This window comes from Centruroides sculpturatus, unplaced genomic scaffold (assembly GCF_000671375.1).
Source record: "Centruroides sculpturatus isolate CEXI.00-Female unplaced genomic scaffold, Cexi_2.0 scaffold428, whole genome shotgun sequence".
In the NCBI taxonomy this organism is placed as follows: Eukaryota; Metazoa; Arthropoda; class Arachnida; order Scorpiones; family Buthidae; genus Centruroides; species Centruroides sculpturatus.
This window is the reverse complement of record NW_019384614.1, coordinates 173,626-188,033: the sequence shown is the minus strand read 5'-3', so window position 1 is coordinate 188,033 and position 14,408 is coordinate 173,626. Positions and strand designations below refer to the sequence as shown.

Sequence of the window (14,408 nt, the reverse complement as noted above, 5' to 3'; positions counted from 1 at the left end):
AGCAGGACAATAACAAGTATGCTTGGCTAGGTCTATCACAAGAAACACTTGATATTTTTTGTATATGTACACACACTGTTCAGAATTTATATTATACAGTAGAGCATCATTTATCCGAATCAATTGGGAACTGGGGTTGTTTGGATACCTTATTTTTCAGATAACTGATTATGTACAAAAAATATATTAACCTATCCCATGTTGAAATTTTTCTCCGTTGCGTGTCGCTTTGCGTTGAATTTTCGTTGATGTTAAGCCTAACGTAAACTTTTTAAAATAATAATCGTGGCTATTGTATCATTAAAAATTTTTTCTTTATTTTGTACAAACAAAATAAATATATTGAAAAATATAAAAACAAAAAAAATTATACTTTAGAAGTTAATCTAGTATCAAAAATGTTTGATTCAGCACGACACACAGTCCTCAGAAAAACACCACACAAAAGTTTGTGCCGCCAGCTAAAACACACATACACCAACCAAAAAAATATTGGAGTAGCCCAAGATATAGCCAAAGGTTGCAGCACCACAGCTCTAGCAGAAATTTAAATTTGCCAACTGGAACACTTTCGGATAACTGACGTTTCAGATAAACGACGCTCTACTGTATATATATACTTAAATTTTGAACATTTATTTACTATAAACTTGATAGCTAACATTTGAAAGTCTAGTATTTTTATTAATTTATTTATTTAGGTAGGTTGAAATTTGATTTCATGCTGAGAAAGTTTCATAGGCCCCCTCATATGCATATCTCCACTTTGCCAACATTATGTTGCATTGTTAGGTACTTATACACTAATGCTTTTAAGTGACCCCATAAGAAAAAATCCAGTGGGTCAAATCTGGGGAATGTCATGACTATGGAACAGGATCATGTTGTCCTACTCAGCAGTTTTCAAACCATTCTGAGAGCCATTGATGCATATCTGTAAATGAGGTGGTGTACAACTATGTTGTTACCAAGCCTGCTGTAGTTGTGCAAGTGGCATATCATGAAGCCATTTGTCCACTGTAATGTTAAGGAAGTTCAGATATTGGTCACTGTTCAGGGTGTTGTCGAGAATACAGGACCAAGAAGCTGCTCACCACAGATTCCACAGTAGATGATGATTAGGGTAAAATGCATTTGGTGTCACTTATGTTGCATGCATCATGGAACATACACAGCCTAGTGGTGCCCATTGTGACAGTTATATACTCTATTTTATGAACTAACAGTGTTTTGTTAGTCCATGAATGTGCTGAAGGAGTTGTTTCATCATAAAACAACCACTTCACACCTAAACAATAATTCCAGCAAATGAAAACAAAAAAATTTTAATGTTCAAATGTTTTCGGCCATCTTTCAGAGGCCCTCGTCAGGAAAAATTGTAGAGAATAGAAAAACAGTACTATCTTTTTAACAGTTTTCGAATATAGCTGTGTTTGAACATTAAAATTTTTTGTTGTTCATTTGCTGGAATTATTGTTTAGGTGTGAAGTGGTTGTTTTAGTATATATTTCCAGTTTGTATTCCAGTTTTTTATGTCTGCTTTATTTTATCATGCTATAAATTAACATCATGTTGCTGCACTCAAATTACTGTGGTATTTCTTTGCATGTGCTGTCATGGTAGTGTAATATCTGGCATATTTGTGTCTGCTACAGTTCATATGCTAATTTAACCAATGCTGGAAAGATTTTTTTGCCTATGGATAAATTCATTTATATAAATGTATACCTGTATATATAATATATTTACATATTAAACAGGAAATAATTTGAATCATGATTTAAATCTAAATAGATTTGAATGGAAAACAAAAAATTTTCATAATTCTCATATAGATGTTTTAATAAATTGTTTGAAAAAAAATATTTCAAGTTGTTTTAAAATAAAAATTAGTATATATCAGTTTTAATCAGAAATTATTATTTGATTTTTAAAAACCGTGTGCACATACTATTCCTTAAGCCAATTTACTTAAAATTTGAGCATTTAATTTACTAATTATTGATTATTTAAGCTGAATTTTACAAATAGTTAAAATAGTAATAGTTTTTTTTAATTATGAATATCTTTATCTATTTTAGTGAGCCTTCAATTTTAGATGAATGTGGTCTAGATAAAAAGACTAAAGAAGTTCTTTTAGTTAACATAAAAAGAAGATTAACTCCACAAGCAGTCAAAATTCGTGCTGGTAAGAAATTAAAAAGATTGATTTTTTTCACCAATTTAACAGCTTAACACATATAGCAATTTAAATTTGAGTAATAATTATTGTGCTGTACATGTTGTCATAACACATGCAACATTATTAGTAAAAATTATGCAATTTCACAACAGATTTAATTTGAAGATGTTTAACAGTCTGTAGAAAGAATTGCATGGTTCAAGATCAAATAATCAGAGGTTACTGATGAAACAGTCAAGAACAAATAGAGAAGCATCCTTATCAGAAATATGATTCATAATTCTGTCTACAGTTTTCCTTCTCCTCTCTAAGAAAACAACTCGCTCATACATGAATTTTTATTTGTTATCTTTATTATACAAACTGGATCTTTTTCTATTATGAATGGGGTTCAAAAATTTGCAGCATTATTCTGTACTAATGGTATGTATCTGTTAAAGTCCCACATATTACATTGCATCTTTCCCAACAGTGTGCATCCCACTTTAACAGTTCACAAAATAGAAAAAAAAAACAGACATTTTGAAATAGTGAAATATCATATTATTCAAAAATTCAACAAAATGATTTTTCTAGAATAGTATAAAGAATTAATTTGGCTATTATCATCACATTACATCTATAATTAACGTTTCTTGAATTAATAATTTTAGAAATATAACATATTTTGGTACTTTTCTGTAGTTGAAAGTCATTTTTCATTACTTAACAATGATTATAAGTAATAAAACTTATTTTCCATTAAAAATGATCATCACAAATATGATTCAGAAATTGCCATTAAGTTGTTTTTTCGATGCTTCACATTGAATAATAGATCCCTTGTACTTTTATGCATGTTGGATGATTACATTTTTCAACCAATGTGTCACCTTCATTCATTTTGTTATACCCACATTTTGAATTTTTTTATTCTAAATTTAAATTCATTATAATACATTTTTTTGCTAAAACATTGAAAATATAGTACACCAAATTTGTGCAGAATACAAAAAACATCAATTTCAGTAGTTGAAAAACTCCAAAAATTGATTTAATAATCCATCCTCCACAAACCATCCCATCAACACAAATGCACATATCAAAAACTTAATTTAGTCTTTGATTTATATAAAATGTAATTAATTCATTTGGTCATTCATTTAAGTTTGCCTACATTGCTTCTCTAAGTTGGAACTTTGGAAAATGGAATGTAACATGCCATGCAGGGCTTTAACAGATAAGCACCAATTAAATATTTACACAGTATTCTATGATGCAAAACTTTACAAAAAATATCTTTAATAGCGAGGTTGAGGCCGAAGTTTTAAACGTGAAAATGTGTACATCAGATGTTCAGCGCCGCTTTCCTGTAAGCCTAGAAGTTTGACAATGGTGTTTGGAATGTCAAGCATGATTCCACTGACTATCCAAACACCATTGTCAAACTTCTAGGCTTACAGGAAAGCGGCGCTGAACATCCGGCGTACACGTTTTTGCATTTAAAACTTCGGCCTTAATCTCGCTAATGTCTATAATTATTTTTATTGAGAAATTACAAGAGGAAATTTTAAAATAAATGTGATTATAAAACTTGGATTTTTTCAGATACACTAAGAAAGTAGACAATTTTTTATAATAAAATTAATTTATGTTCATAATTCCAAAATGAATTATAAAGCAAAAATACAGCTACTTTAAGGCAACCAAAATATTTTTGGACTATATTACTATAATACTTTTATTTTATTTTTCTTGCAATCTCTGAAATATAGTACTAATTTGCATAATTACAATGAAGTTGATGTATTATCTGAATTATCCTGAAACCAAATTTAAGAACAAAATTTATATCTGAATTAAAATACAGTTTATGCTAAAAGGAGCATATTACACTACATAGTATAAATAGAATTATATGATTTTAAAAAGTACTATTATTATTTAATATATTTTACTTGTTAGTTGGATTGCTGAAGTAATTAAGGCATTTTAATAATGAAGTATACTGTTCTGGGGACCCAGAATCAAATCTGGACAGTTTGAAAATGAAAACCCTGACATTTTTCAGGGGTGATGTGTGGAAAAAAGGCCCTCTTAGTGCTCACAGGGCAGAGTTAAAAAATATATATACAGTAGAGTCTTGAAAACTTGGCACTGGATAACTCAGCCACACCCTGGCAGGGCAAAAAAATCCTTAGTTAATTAATTTTCATTATAGACAGCTTTATGCCTCATAAAGTATTTTTCTGAGGTCTGTCTTATCAGGTAAATTACTGTACACAGTGTATTCATTAATTTTCATTTTCATGTAGTAAAGTCTCTATGCCTTCATAAAGGATGTACTTTTCCTTTGTTTAAGGGTATTTGGGCAGTTTATTCTCTGTTGTATTCTCAAGTAAACAATACATACAAGTATAGTACAGTATTTTCTGAGGAAACACTCATACTTATTTTTTTTAACCCCATTCCCAATAACCTGGCATTTTCACAAACTCGGCCACCCTTCGGTCCACATTAGGCCGAGTTTTCGAGACTACTGTATTACTCAATTTCATTGTTTTCTCTTTCTGGAAATGTGAAACTATTTCTTCATTCTTGAAGAAGAAAGTTTATATAACAGTAGTCTTTTAAGTAACAATACTGATAGAAATTGCTAAATTAACTTAAATAGTCTAATGTGATTATTTCAAATTCTTGATTTATTCAATAAAATGTATTATATCTATCTTGAAATGATTTTAAATACCAATGTTAACAAAACAGAATTAATTTTAACTTTTTAGTATGAATTTGGATAATTGAAACTAGCAGATCTCATATTTTGAATGTGAAAATTGAAAAAGATAACAACATATAGTTAGCTGATTTGCAAATGGCATGCTTTTTGAAGATTTCTCAAAACATGTTCTATGAACTTCTGGGATACAAACAACATAGTTATCCAAACTCAAATTTTGCTGAAGGTATGAAAAGATAACACAGTTTTAGTTATATTTATGTGATCTATACTTAATCTTTAATTGCTTCAAGTTTCTAACTGAAGAAGTGTGATGTTACCAAAGAATATAAAAATACTGTTAAACACTAAGAAAACCTGCAGAAAACTGCTATAATTTTAAAAAACAGATAATTTGAACCTCCAACTGGTGATTGAATTAGAAAGATTGATTTTATATGAAAAATATTTATTAATACTTAAAATCTGCTATTGACAGTATTATTATTATCCAAAATTTTATATTTTAGTAACTTTAATTAATTCTTCCAAAATTTTACAGACATTGAAGTTGCTTGTTATGGTTATGAAGGTATTGATGCAGTGAAATCTGCACTTCAAGCTGGAATTGATTGCTCTACAGAAGATATGCCAATTAAAGTATTAAAATTTTTAAATATATATATTAATTAACTTGTTATATTTTTATTTAAAATTTGTTATTGTTGTTAGATTAATCTAATTGCCCCACCACTGTATGTGGTAACAACCACCACTATGGATCGAACAGAAGGATTAGAAGCTCTAAAAAATGCACTCGAGGTCATAGAAAATTCTGTTAAATCTATAGAAGGTGGAATATTTAATATTCAGAATCAGGTAAATAGTTTCTCGTGGAAGTTTTGAAATGTTAAAATTGTTTCTGAATTGGATTCTCATGAGATGAAAATGAAAAATGTTTTTTAAGCCCAAAGTTGTTACGGAAACAGATGAAGTTGAGTTGGCCAAACAATTGGATCGTCTAGAACAAGCTAATGCAGAAGTTCCCGGAGATGACGACGACGAAGAGGCCGAGGCCGGCTCGGATGGAAATGAACAGAATGAAGATGAAGAGATGATGACGTAGATTTATAAAATTATTAATGAAGTTTTTTGCAATCATTTCTAATAAGAGAAATTTATAAAAAGTTATTGGAAAAAGAAAAATATGAATGTACGGAGAAATTTATTTAAAATTTTCTGAGTTGAAATCTCCTAAATCAAATGCCACAAATTCCATCATGAGAGATTTCAATTTCTTTTACAATGACTAATGTATTTTTATTTTTATGCTCATTAAATTGTTATATATTAATAAAAAGTAATATGTCTGTTGTTTAAATTTTATCATATTAATGCTAATTTAATTCTTAAAATATCTAAAATTTCAATAATTTTTTTTAAAAATCTATATAAAAATGTAGATGTTCGTTTGTTCAAAATCTTAAATCTCTGAAAGTTCTTCACCAATTGCGTTGAAATTTTGAAACAACGGGTACGTTCGTTAATAGCAGTCGGTTTGCGTCTCCGCTACTACGGGAGTGCGCTGCTGTTTATAGGTATTTAGGAACGACGGTGAAAGAAACAAAGATGGCGGCGCCCGCACTATCGACAGTACCGTGATTGAGGAATCTAGAACTCTAAAATATGAGCTTTTAAAGGCAAAAGAAGAGTTCCAATTGTAAAATTTAACCATAAAACGGATTATTTGTTGAAAGAGCATTCAAAATACCTACGAAAAAAATTAGAATGTCGGCTACCATCCGAAATAAATTCGAAAAGACATCACGGCGTGCACTAACTTGCGCTTTCACAACTTATAAATTTTCATTCATAAAACCACATAATGGACCCCCGAAACGAAACTATCTGAGCCATAGAGGACGCCATGTTGCTCCCCACCGTAAACTACTACTACAAGCGGCCGTTTTTGACGTTCGACGGCGCGCACTCCGACTGGAATTTAGGAACGCGTTCCGCAGGAATTTTTGAACGGATGTCGCTCACGCGGAGGAATAAAAGAACACATCCAACGTTGCATTCGAATACTCGCGTGTTTTTATATTATATAGATGTCGAAATCCCCCCGGAGGGAAGAGGGACAAAATTAAGACTTGCCGTGAAGAACTAGGCTTCTATTATTATAATTTAGATGCGTTTTTGATTGCGTTTTAATAGGGTTCGTCAAGAGAATGTACTCTATGTCATTATCTAAGTTAGGAGTATGTAAATGTAATTTCCGAGTCTCGTTGCAATTGGTCGATTGGCCTAGGAATGTATATAGAACAAACAACCATTCGCATTTATATATATATAGATTGAATAAATTAAAAATATGATTGATTAAAAATTGCAGCCTGGCATTGTGACGATGTCACAATAAATAATTTTTATTTTGTCATCAGTAAAAAGTTTTCTGTGATAAAATGAATAACTAATTTAAAAATAAAATGAAACCTTATACTTCCTTGGAGATTAAGAACAGGGCAACCCGCCAACAAAGTGGAGCACATGCTCCCTTACGGGCGCCCCTGTATGCATGACTTGGGCAAGTGAGACTACTAACCTAAGGATAGCCTTAGGTTAATTTTGTTAAGTTGCTATCATTACTTGTCTATTGACCAGACTCAAAAGGATTCAATGGAGGATGGTATATGTACGAGGTCTGTTCAAAAAATACGCGGTGTGTTTGAATTACGCGACTCCAGTTGGTTCCAGGGAAATCAGCTTGATGTCGCTAGGTTTGTACAGATCGTCTGGTGATAAAGCCGTTTCCCGATTACAGATATCTTTATTTCTTGATTAGTTAGCTATGCGGATTTTAGTGAAGTGCGATTTTTTCGTTTGTCGGATTTCAGAATGAATGACCTGATGGAGCAACCACTTGCTGTGAAATTTTGTGTTAAACTTGGAAAATCTGCGACTGAAACATTTGCTATGCTCAACCAGTGGATGGGTGAAACGTCCCCCAGACCCAAAAACGCTCGCCGAGTTCGATTAAATGTCAAGGTGATGCTGACAGTTTTCTTTGATGCTAAGGGTGTTGTTCACCACGAATACTTCCCCCAAGGCTCCACAGTGAACCAGACTTACTACGTTGAAGTTCTGAAACGTCTGATGGACGCCATCCGTCGCAAAAGGCTAGAAATGTGGGGGAGTGGCGTTTGGTTTCTCAATCACGACAATGCTCCAGCCCATTCAGCCCTCAGAACTCGTGAGTTTTTGGCCAAACACACGATCACTGTTCTTCCCCACTCCCCTACTCGCCTGATCTTGCTCCTTGTGACTTTTTCTTGTTCCCCAAACTCAAAAAACCCTTGAAAGAAAGATTTGAGACGATTACCGAGATTTTTAAGGCAAATGCGACGAAGGCACTGAAAGACATTACAAAAGAAACGTACCAGGGCTGTATCAACAAGTGGAAACACCGTTGGGATAAGTATGTGCGTTGGGAAGGAGAGTACTTTGAAGGGGACCCAGACGTAACTTTTACATAAAGTACATTTTGTTTTATGACGTCAGTCCGCGTATTTTTTGAACAGACCTCGTATGTTTTCACAGTACACTTTGAGGAAAAGTTTATATAAGTAGGACTTCAATTAGTACCAATATTAATTAATAAATTAAAATTTATACATAATAAAAAGAAAGTAAAGAAAAATATTCTAGCAAAAAGTTGTACAACTTTTCCGGATGTTTATATTTTATTTCAAAATAACTTTTATAGTATTAATGTAAACAAAACCAAGTGAGATGTAAAAAAAATATCACCAAATAAAAAATTATGACAATTTAAACGACAGTTAAAGTTTTTCTTAGGCGTTTTTCTTTCTATAAGAAATAATAATAAAAATCTTATTGGTAGTGCTTAGAAGCACTACCAATAATCTCAGAATTGCAATCTAAAGTTTTATGTAGCCTTTCTAGACTGAATTAATAAACAGTATTTTGCGGCACTTTTTCAATAGACTATAGCCAGGGTGGCCAAGCTCCTTGATAGTCCGAGCCATTTTTCAAAATTTGAAATTTTTCGCGAGCCGCAATTAAATACGTATTAAAAAGGTATGCAAAAAATTCCAGATTACAAATTATATCCATGAAAGAGTGATACAAATTGTTTCCTCCAGAGCACAATGTCAACTGTCCATTGCAATGACAGTTTACAAATTCAAAATCGGTCTGGAGTCGGTCGATAACGGATGATTACGCCACTGTTTATGTTCGTTCACGCAGTTTTCGATGAGTCATATCATTCTTAACTTGGACGGAAATGATACAACGTTGCACTTAGTCTTTTATATTTGTTGTTAGTAATTTAAAAGACATTTTGAAACACATACGGAACGATAATAATTTTTTAAAATATAACAACACAAAAATGAAAAGGGAACTCGGGTACATTTATCGAGAGCCACAAATGATCGTTCAAAGAGCCGCATGTGGCTCACGGGCCGCAGGTTGGCCACCCCTGGACTATAGCATATGCTACTGACTCACTCAAATCAAGATAAGCATGACTTATATATTGCATTATCATGATACTGTTTTCTTAAAACTGCACGTTCTTACATATGTAAGGACACATGTCCTGTAGCCGTAATTACTGCCATAGTTTTTCTACATTGTTAGTTGCTATTTATTTGCATAATAGCGTGTTCATTTATAACTTCCGACATGGAAAACTGAAATATAAGTTCCATCGGAGAGACATGGCAATAGTATGCCAATTGTTATGGTCACCGCCATCTGGTGGCTAAATTATTCATATCATCAAGTTATTACCGTCATCGTAAAGCATTCCCCAAATTTACCTGCTAATATCGGAAAGTTATAAACGAACGCTGTGCATGCATTTTATACTTTTAGTAATCTGATATCTCACCATTATACATAAATGTAATGGACATTTTTCTCGGAATTAGAATCTGCCGTTATGGCTACACAAGTTTTGAAGCTAATTCTAACATTTATTGCATCGTAGTTGTCGATAATGAGTTAAAGGACGTATCTCTGATAGCTAGGACACATTGACTTGTATTGTGATGACTTGCCTAGAGTCCTGAGCTTCTCGAAGGCAAGATACTTCGATGGAAAAACTGAATTGGCAAAAATGCATACGAGCAGTTGTCATGCATATGAAAATTGTGTTTCTCTTCCCTCAGTATAACAAGTCCTAGTGCATAAGAACGTCCAAAGTGGACAAAAGTATAAGTAATTAAGGACAAGAAGCACATATTAACATGAAATTATTTTGTTTACGTTCTGTTCACTCGCAATTTATCATAAAACTTATCGCATTGTAAATCGCAGTTTTACTTTATAATTAGCATTGTTTTCATGCCTTTAATATTTAATTTCGACTTTTCCTTTAAACACTATTCTTTGTTGTCGTTTATGGAAAATTAAGGACTAATTTTATCAAATTATAAAATCTTAGAATTCAAGATCCTTTTCGTGCATTTCATTAAATATTCTGACTCATCTGTCTGATATACAGTATTAATATTTTCTTCGTTCCATCGCCCAAGTATTTGAATAAATTTGCCATATTGTCTTTATTAGCACTCATTGATGAATTGTCAAATTTTATGTTTCTGTTCCTATAAAATGTTCCTTAATTCGTTGAAAATATTCTGTAAGCTATATTTTATGCCATCATTTTTTCCTCGATAATAGCCTAACCATTCAAATTTATGATTTTTATCAACGTAGAATAAGCATTTTCTAACAAGTCACAAGTTCAGAATACAATATACAAATGTGTTTAATATACATACTAGAGTTGTTTCTTGATTTTCAACAAAAACGAGACGCAAGTGAAAATTTTACTAAAACGATGGAACGGCCAGGACAGAACAAAACACGTACAGGTATACCTCGACTTACGTCGTTTCGAGTTACGTCGTTTGTCAAGAAAGTACTGTATATGGAAAAATAAAAATCAAGTTTAAGTCATTTTATTCGACTTTACGTCTGTCCGCCACAAATATTAAAGTCGTAACATCACTAGAAAAATGTTTAAAGCACATAAAATCATATTATAATATATACATTTACAAGTATATACTGTATTTACAGTACAGTACGTGCATTCGTAAATTTAAATTACTTTTTTATGTACTGTACTATATTAAAAACTAAAATTTATTTGTTTGTAAGCTTAAAATAGATCCTTATTAACCATATATTATTAAAAATGCATTAATAGATAAAATACAGAACGGGAATTGGTAATTTATGGTTTAGCCTAGTGGCAAATAGATTCGGAGACAAGTAAATTCGACTTAAGTCGTTCTCCTGGAACCAATTATCGACGTAAGGCGAGGTATACTTGTACAGTACAGTACGTATGGTCAACCTACTATAGATTCGCTCACGGTCATTTGACACGCCTTATTCAATCTACTGATGAGCGAGAGACGTCAGTCTAAAACCAACTAGAAACCAGTTACCACTACGCAGGTAGATAGGCTGCTATTAGTTTACTACGCTCTCAGGACAATGATTGGTCTTCATGTCGTCATCATCGATGGTTATTGGTTGAGATATCTGCTCATACAAAGGCATTCTTGATGTTTTGCCACGCCTCTATCGACGTCAATAAAGACATGGTAAATTACGAAAACCGTGTCTACTTAACAGATTTTCAAGCGATTAATTAGTGATTGAAGTCATTAATTGATGTAATTTTGAAATTTTTTAAAGATTTCAAAGTGTAAAAAATAGTAAAAATTACGTATAATAAATAATAAGTGAAATTATATAATAAACGAGTTTTAATATTCAGTCATATAGTTGACACTTTGTATTAGCCCGTCCCACTTTTTCGTTTTACCAATCATAGTAGACTGTAGAAATAGAAATACTGTTTACGAAAGCAATAAACTCGTACAGTACCTATACCGTATAGTATATTATGAATAATTGATAAAAGATTAGAATGTAAACTTATGACTTTAAAGTATATTTCTTGTTCTAAATAGACCTATTATTAACATTATGACCCTGTATTTTTTTACATTTAATATTGTAATTTTTTCAAATCAAGTTAATAAAATATTTCGATTAAAAAGACTATTTTTCGATTCGAAAAAAATTAACATAAACCTCTATTAATAAAAGTGTAGTGAAACTGTGTATTGAATATTTTCTAGTATTTCTCTGTATTCGTCTTCTAATATTTCCCATTCTGTTAGCTGTTTTCACTCTCAAACGACTTTTTATCACTAATATTGTCTATATATATATATATATATAACTTACTGTATAAGCTATCTTATTCGAAATATATTTTTAACTTTATCTAAATGAAAATCTGGATAAAGTTACAAAATATATTCTGAGAACTAAATATTTTATTTATATATAAATCTAAAAGTAGGCTATCTATTGTTGACATTGACAAAGGTATGAAAATGCTTTGAAGCCTGCTGTTTCTTGGAACATGTTCCAAGAAACATTGTAGCCTGAGGATGGTCTATTAGACTAGGTTGAAAACGTTTGCTAAATAAAACCGAACCCCAGCAAACAAAAAAGGTGTAAATTACTACTATTGTTCTATTATAAAGTTTAATGTACTGTACAACATTCCAGATTTTATCTGTGATATTTTTGTGTAAAACCATTTTTAAAATTGTTTTCATATTACCAAACATTACTTTTAATTTTTGCATAGTTTACAAATTAGTTTACAATCAAATTAAATCAGAACATTGAATTTATTATTACTGTGTTGAATTTTTAGAATTTTACTAATTTATATAAATATAATGAAGTGGTTTCAATGAAGATTTTATAATAATTTAGTTTTGATTCTTTATTCTTTCTTTCATGGTAGAAAGTAAATTAAACAAGTTATATTGAGTATCAAACGATTTATCTTGAGTATGCACAAATATTTTTAATAATTTCTATTGCCTATGTGTTCTACAATTAAATAAGCTTAGAAAGAAAACTAATTATTTATTGTGACATTGCAATTATTTATTGTGACATTCTCAGAATGCCGGACTGAAATTTTTAATCATGTTTTTAAGTTATTTAATATTAAATATTTGCTTTCCACCTCCAAGTTTCCACCTCCAGTTACAGAAATAAGTTGTTTATTACTATTTTATTTCATAATAAATTGTGTGTGATTCATTTAAAACATTCAAAGGGTTGTAATTAAAACATGATCATTTCTTATAAAATCTGATGAATGCAGAACATATCTTAAATTGACAACAATTACATATACAGATATTTGTAATTTTAGATTTTCAATACAAATAACTTTAAAATTTTAAAAATATACAAGAATTTAAAACTGATGATTGTTAAATTCAAAAAGTATAAAATAAGCATCTTTCCTACTGATTCTTTACAGAATTTTTATCACATTGCTTAGAACTAAAAAGAAAAACAGTAATTAAGGAGCAATTATTTAATAATTGAAATTTTTAATCATAGTCTTAATTTATTTAATTTAAAATATATTCTCTCCACCTCAAATTAGTAGTGGCTTGCCCCTGTACTGTACATCATAGTTTTCTTTTAACAATAGAGTTGTGCCAGTCATCTATCTAACACCTTTCAGGGGAAAATATTTGAATTAAAATAACGTGACTTCCAGTTTTCATTGGAAGTTCTTATATAGTTAATTGGGGCCTCCTGCCCCTAAGGTTTCCATATTCGGTCTGGTCTTTCATCTATCTAACCTTGTTTTTGAGATTAAGGAAAGACAGATGGGTGAATAGAAGACAGTAGATACTTATAGGTCTAAAATTTTTTCAAATTGCAGCCCAAAAAATGTTCAATTTAGAGTGACCTTCTGTTTTTCACACACACACACACTCTTATTTAAGAATAAATATAACTTGCTTAAGATGTTAAACATTTCTGATACTTGAAAAAATTTCAATGCTTTAATATTAATATTATAAACTTTCAATATAAACACGTTACTTTTATTAATATATACAAATTTAATGTGCATAAAAAAATAAATTGAAGTCTCTCAAGATGGAATTTTTTACATTTGATTTAGATTTCAATGCGAAAAGTTTTAAATGAATCCTTTTATACATTTATGTATTTTTGTTTTCCCAATTTCAAATATTCAATATTCCATTTTTGGATTAATAGAATTTTTATCACATGAAGGGTATCCTTCTTGAAAGGGTTTGTAATCCTTCTGTCTGACCTGTAGTGGTGAATGTTGCCTATATAACAATAGTGTAATTAAATTAATAACAATACATTTTATATAAAATATATTAAATTAAAATTTAAACATATACTAATTAACTCTTTAATTGGTGTATCTTCTCTGTACAGGAATCAAGTCCAGCTTGAAGTGTAGATTTCATTGCATTAATAACAATTGCATTCTTCATAACAAGCATTCCAACATCTGAAAAATTTTGAAAAGTAAAAGTTATTTCTTAGTCAATTTTCTGAAACTTTTGTCTTTATAGAGAATCACACCTAAATGCAAACTTTCCAGCA

At 30.8% G+C, this 14,408-nt stretch overlaps 1 protein-coding gene across 1 annotated transcript in view; it reads left to right on the top strand.

Moving 5' to 3' along the window:
* The window catches only part of LOC111625327 (eukaryotic translation initiation factor 2 subunit 1-like), a 29,667-nt gene extending 23,457 nt beyond the window's left edge, over positions 1-6,210 (top strand). Inside the window, exons 5-8 of the mRNA XM_023368454.1 lie at positions 2,082-2,188; positions 5,443-5,540; positions 5,613-5,759; positions 5,848-6,210. Coding sequence (XP_023224222.1) covers positions 2,082-2,188; positions 5,443-5,540; positions 5,613-5,759; positions 5,848-6,006 — 511 coding nt within the window. The 3' untranslated portion in view covers positions 6,007-6,210. The remainder of the gene's footprint in view (positions 1-2,081; positions 2,189-5,442; positions 5,541-5,612; positions 5,760-5,847) is intronic.
* Positions 6,211-14,408: the final 8,198 nt, after the last annotated feature.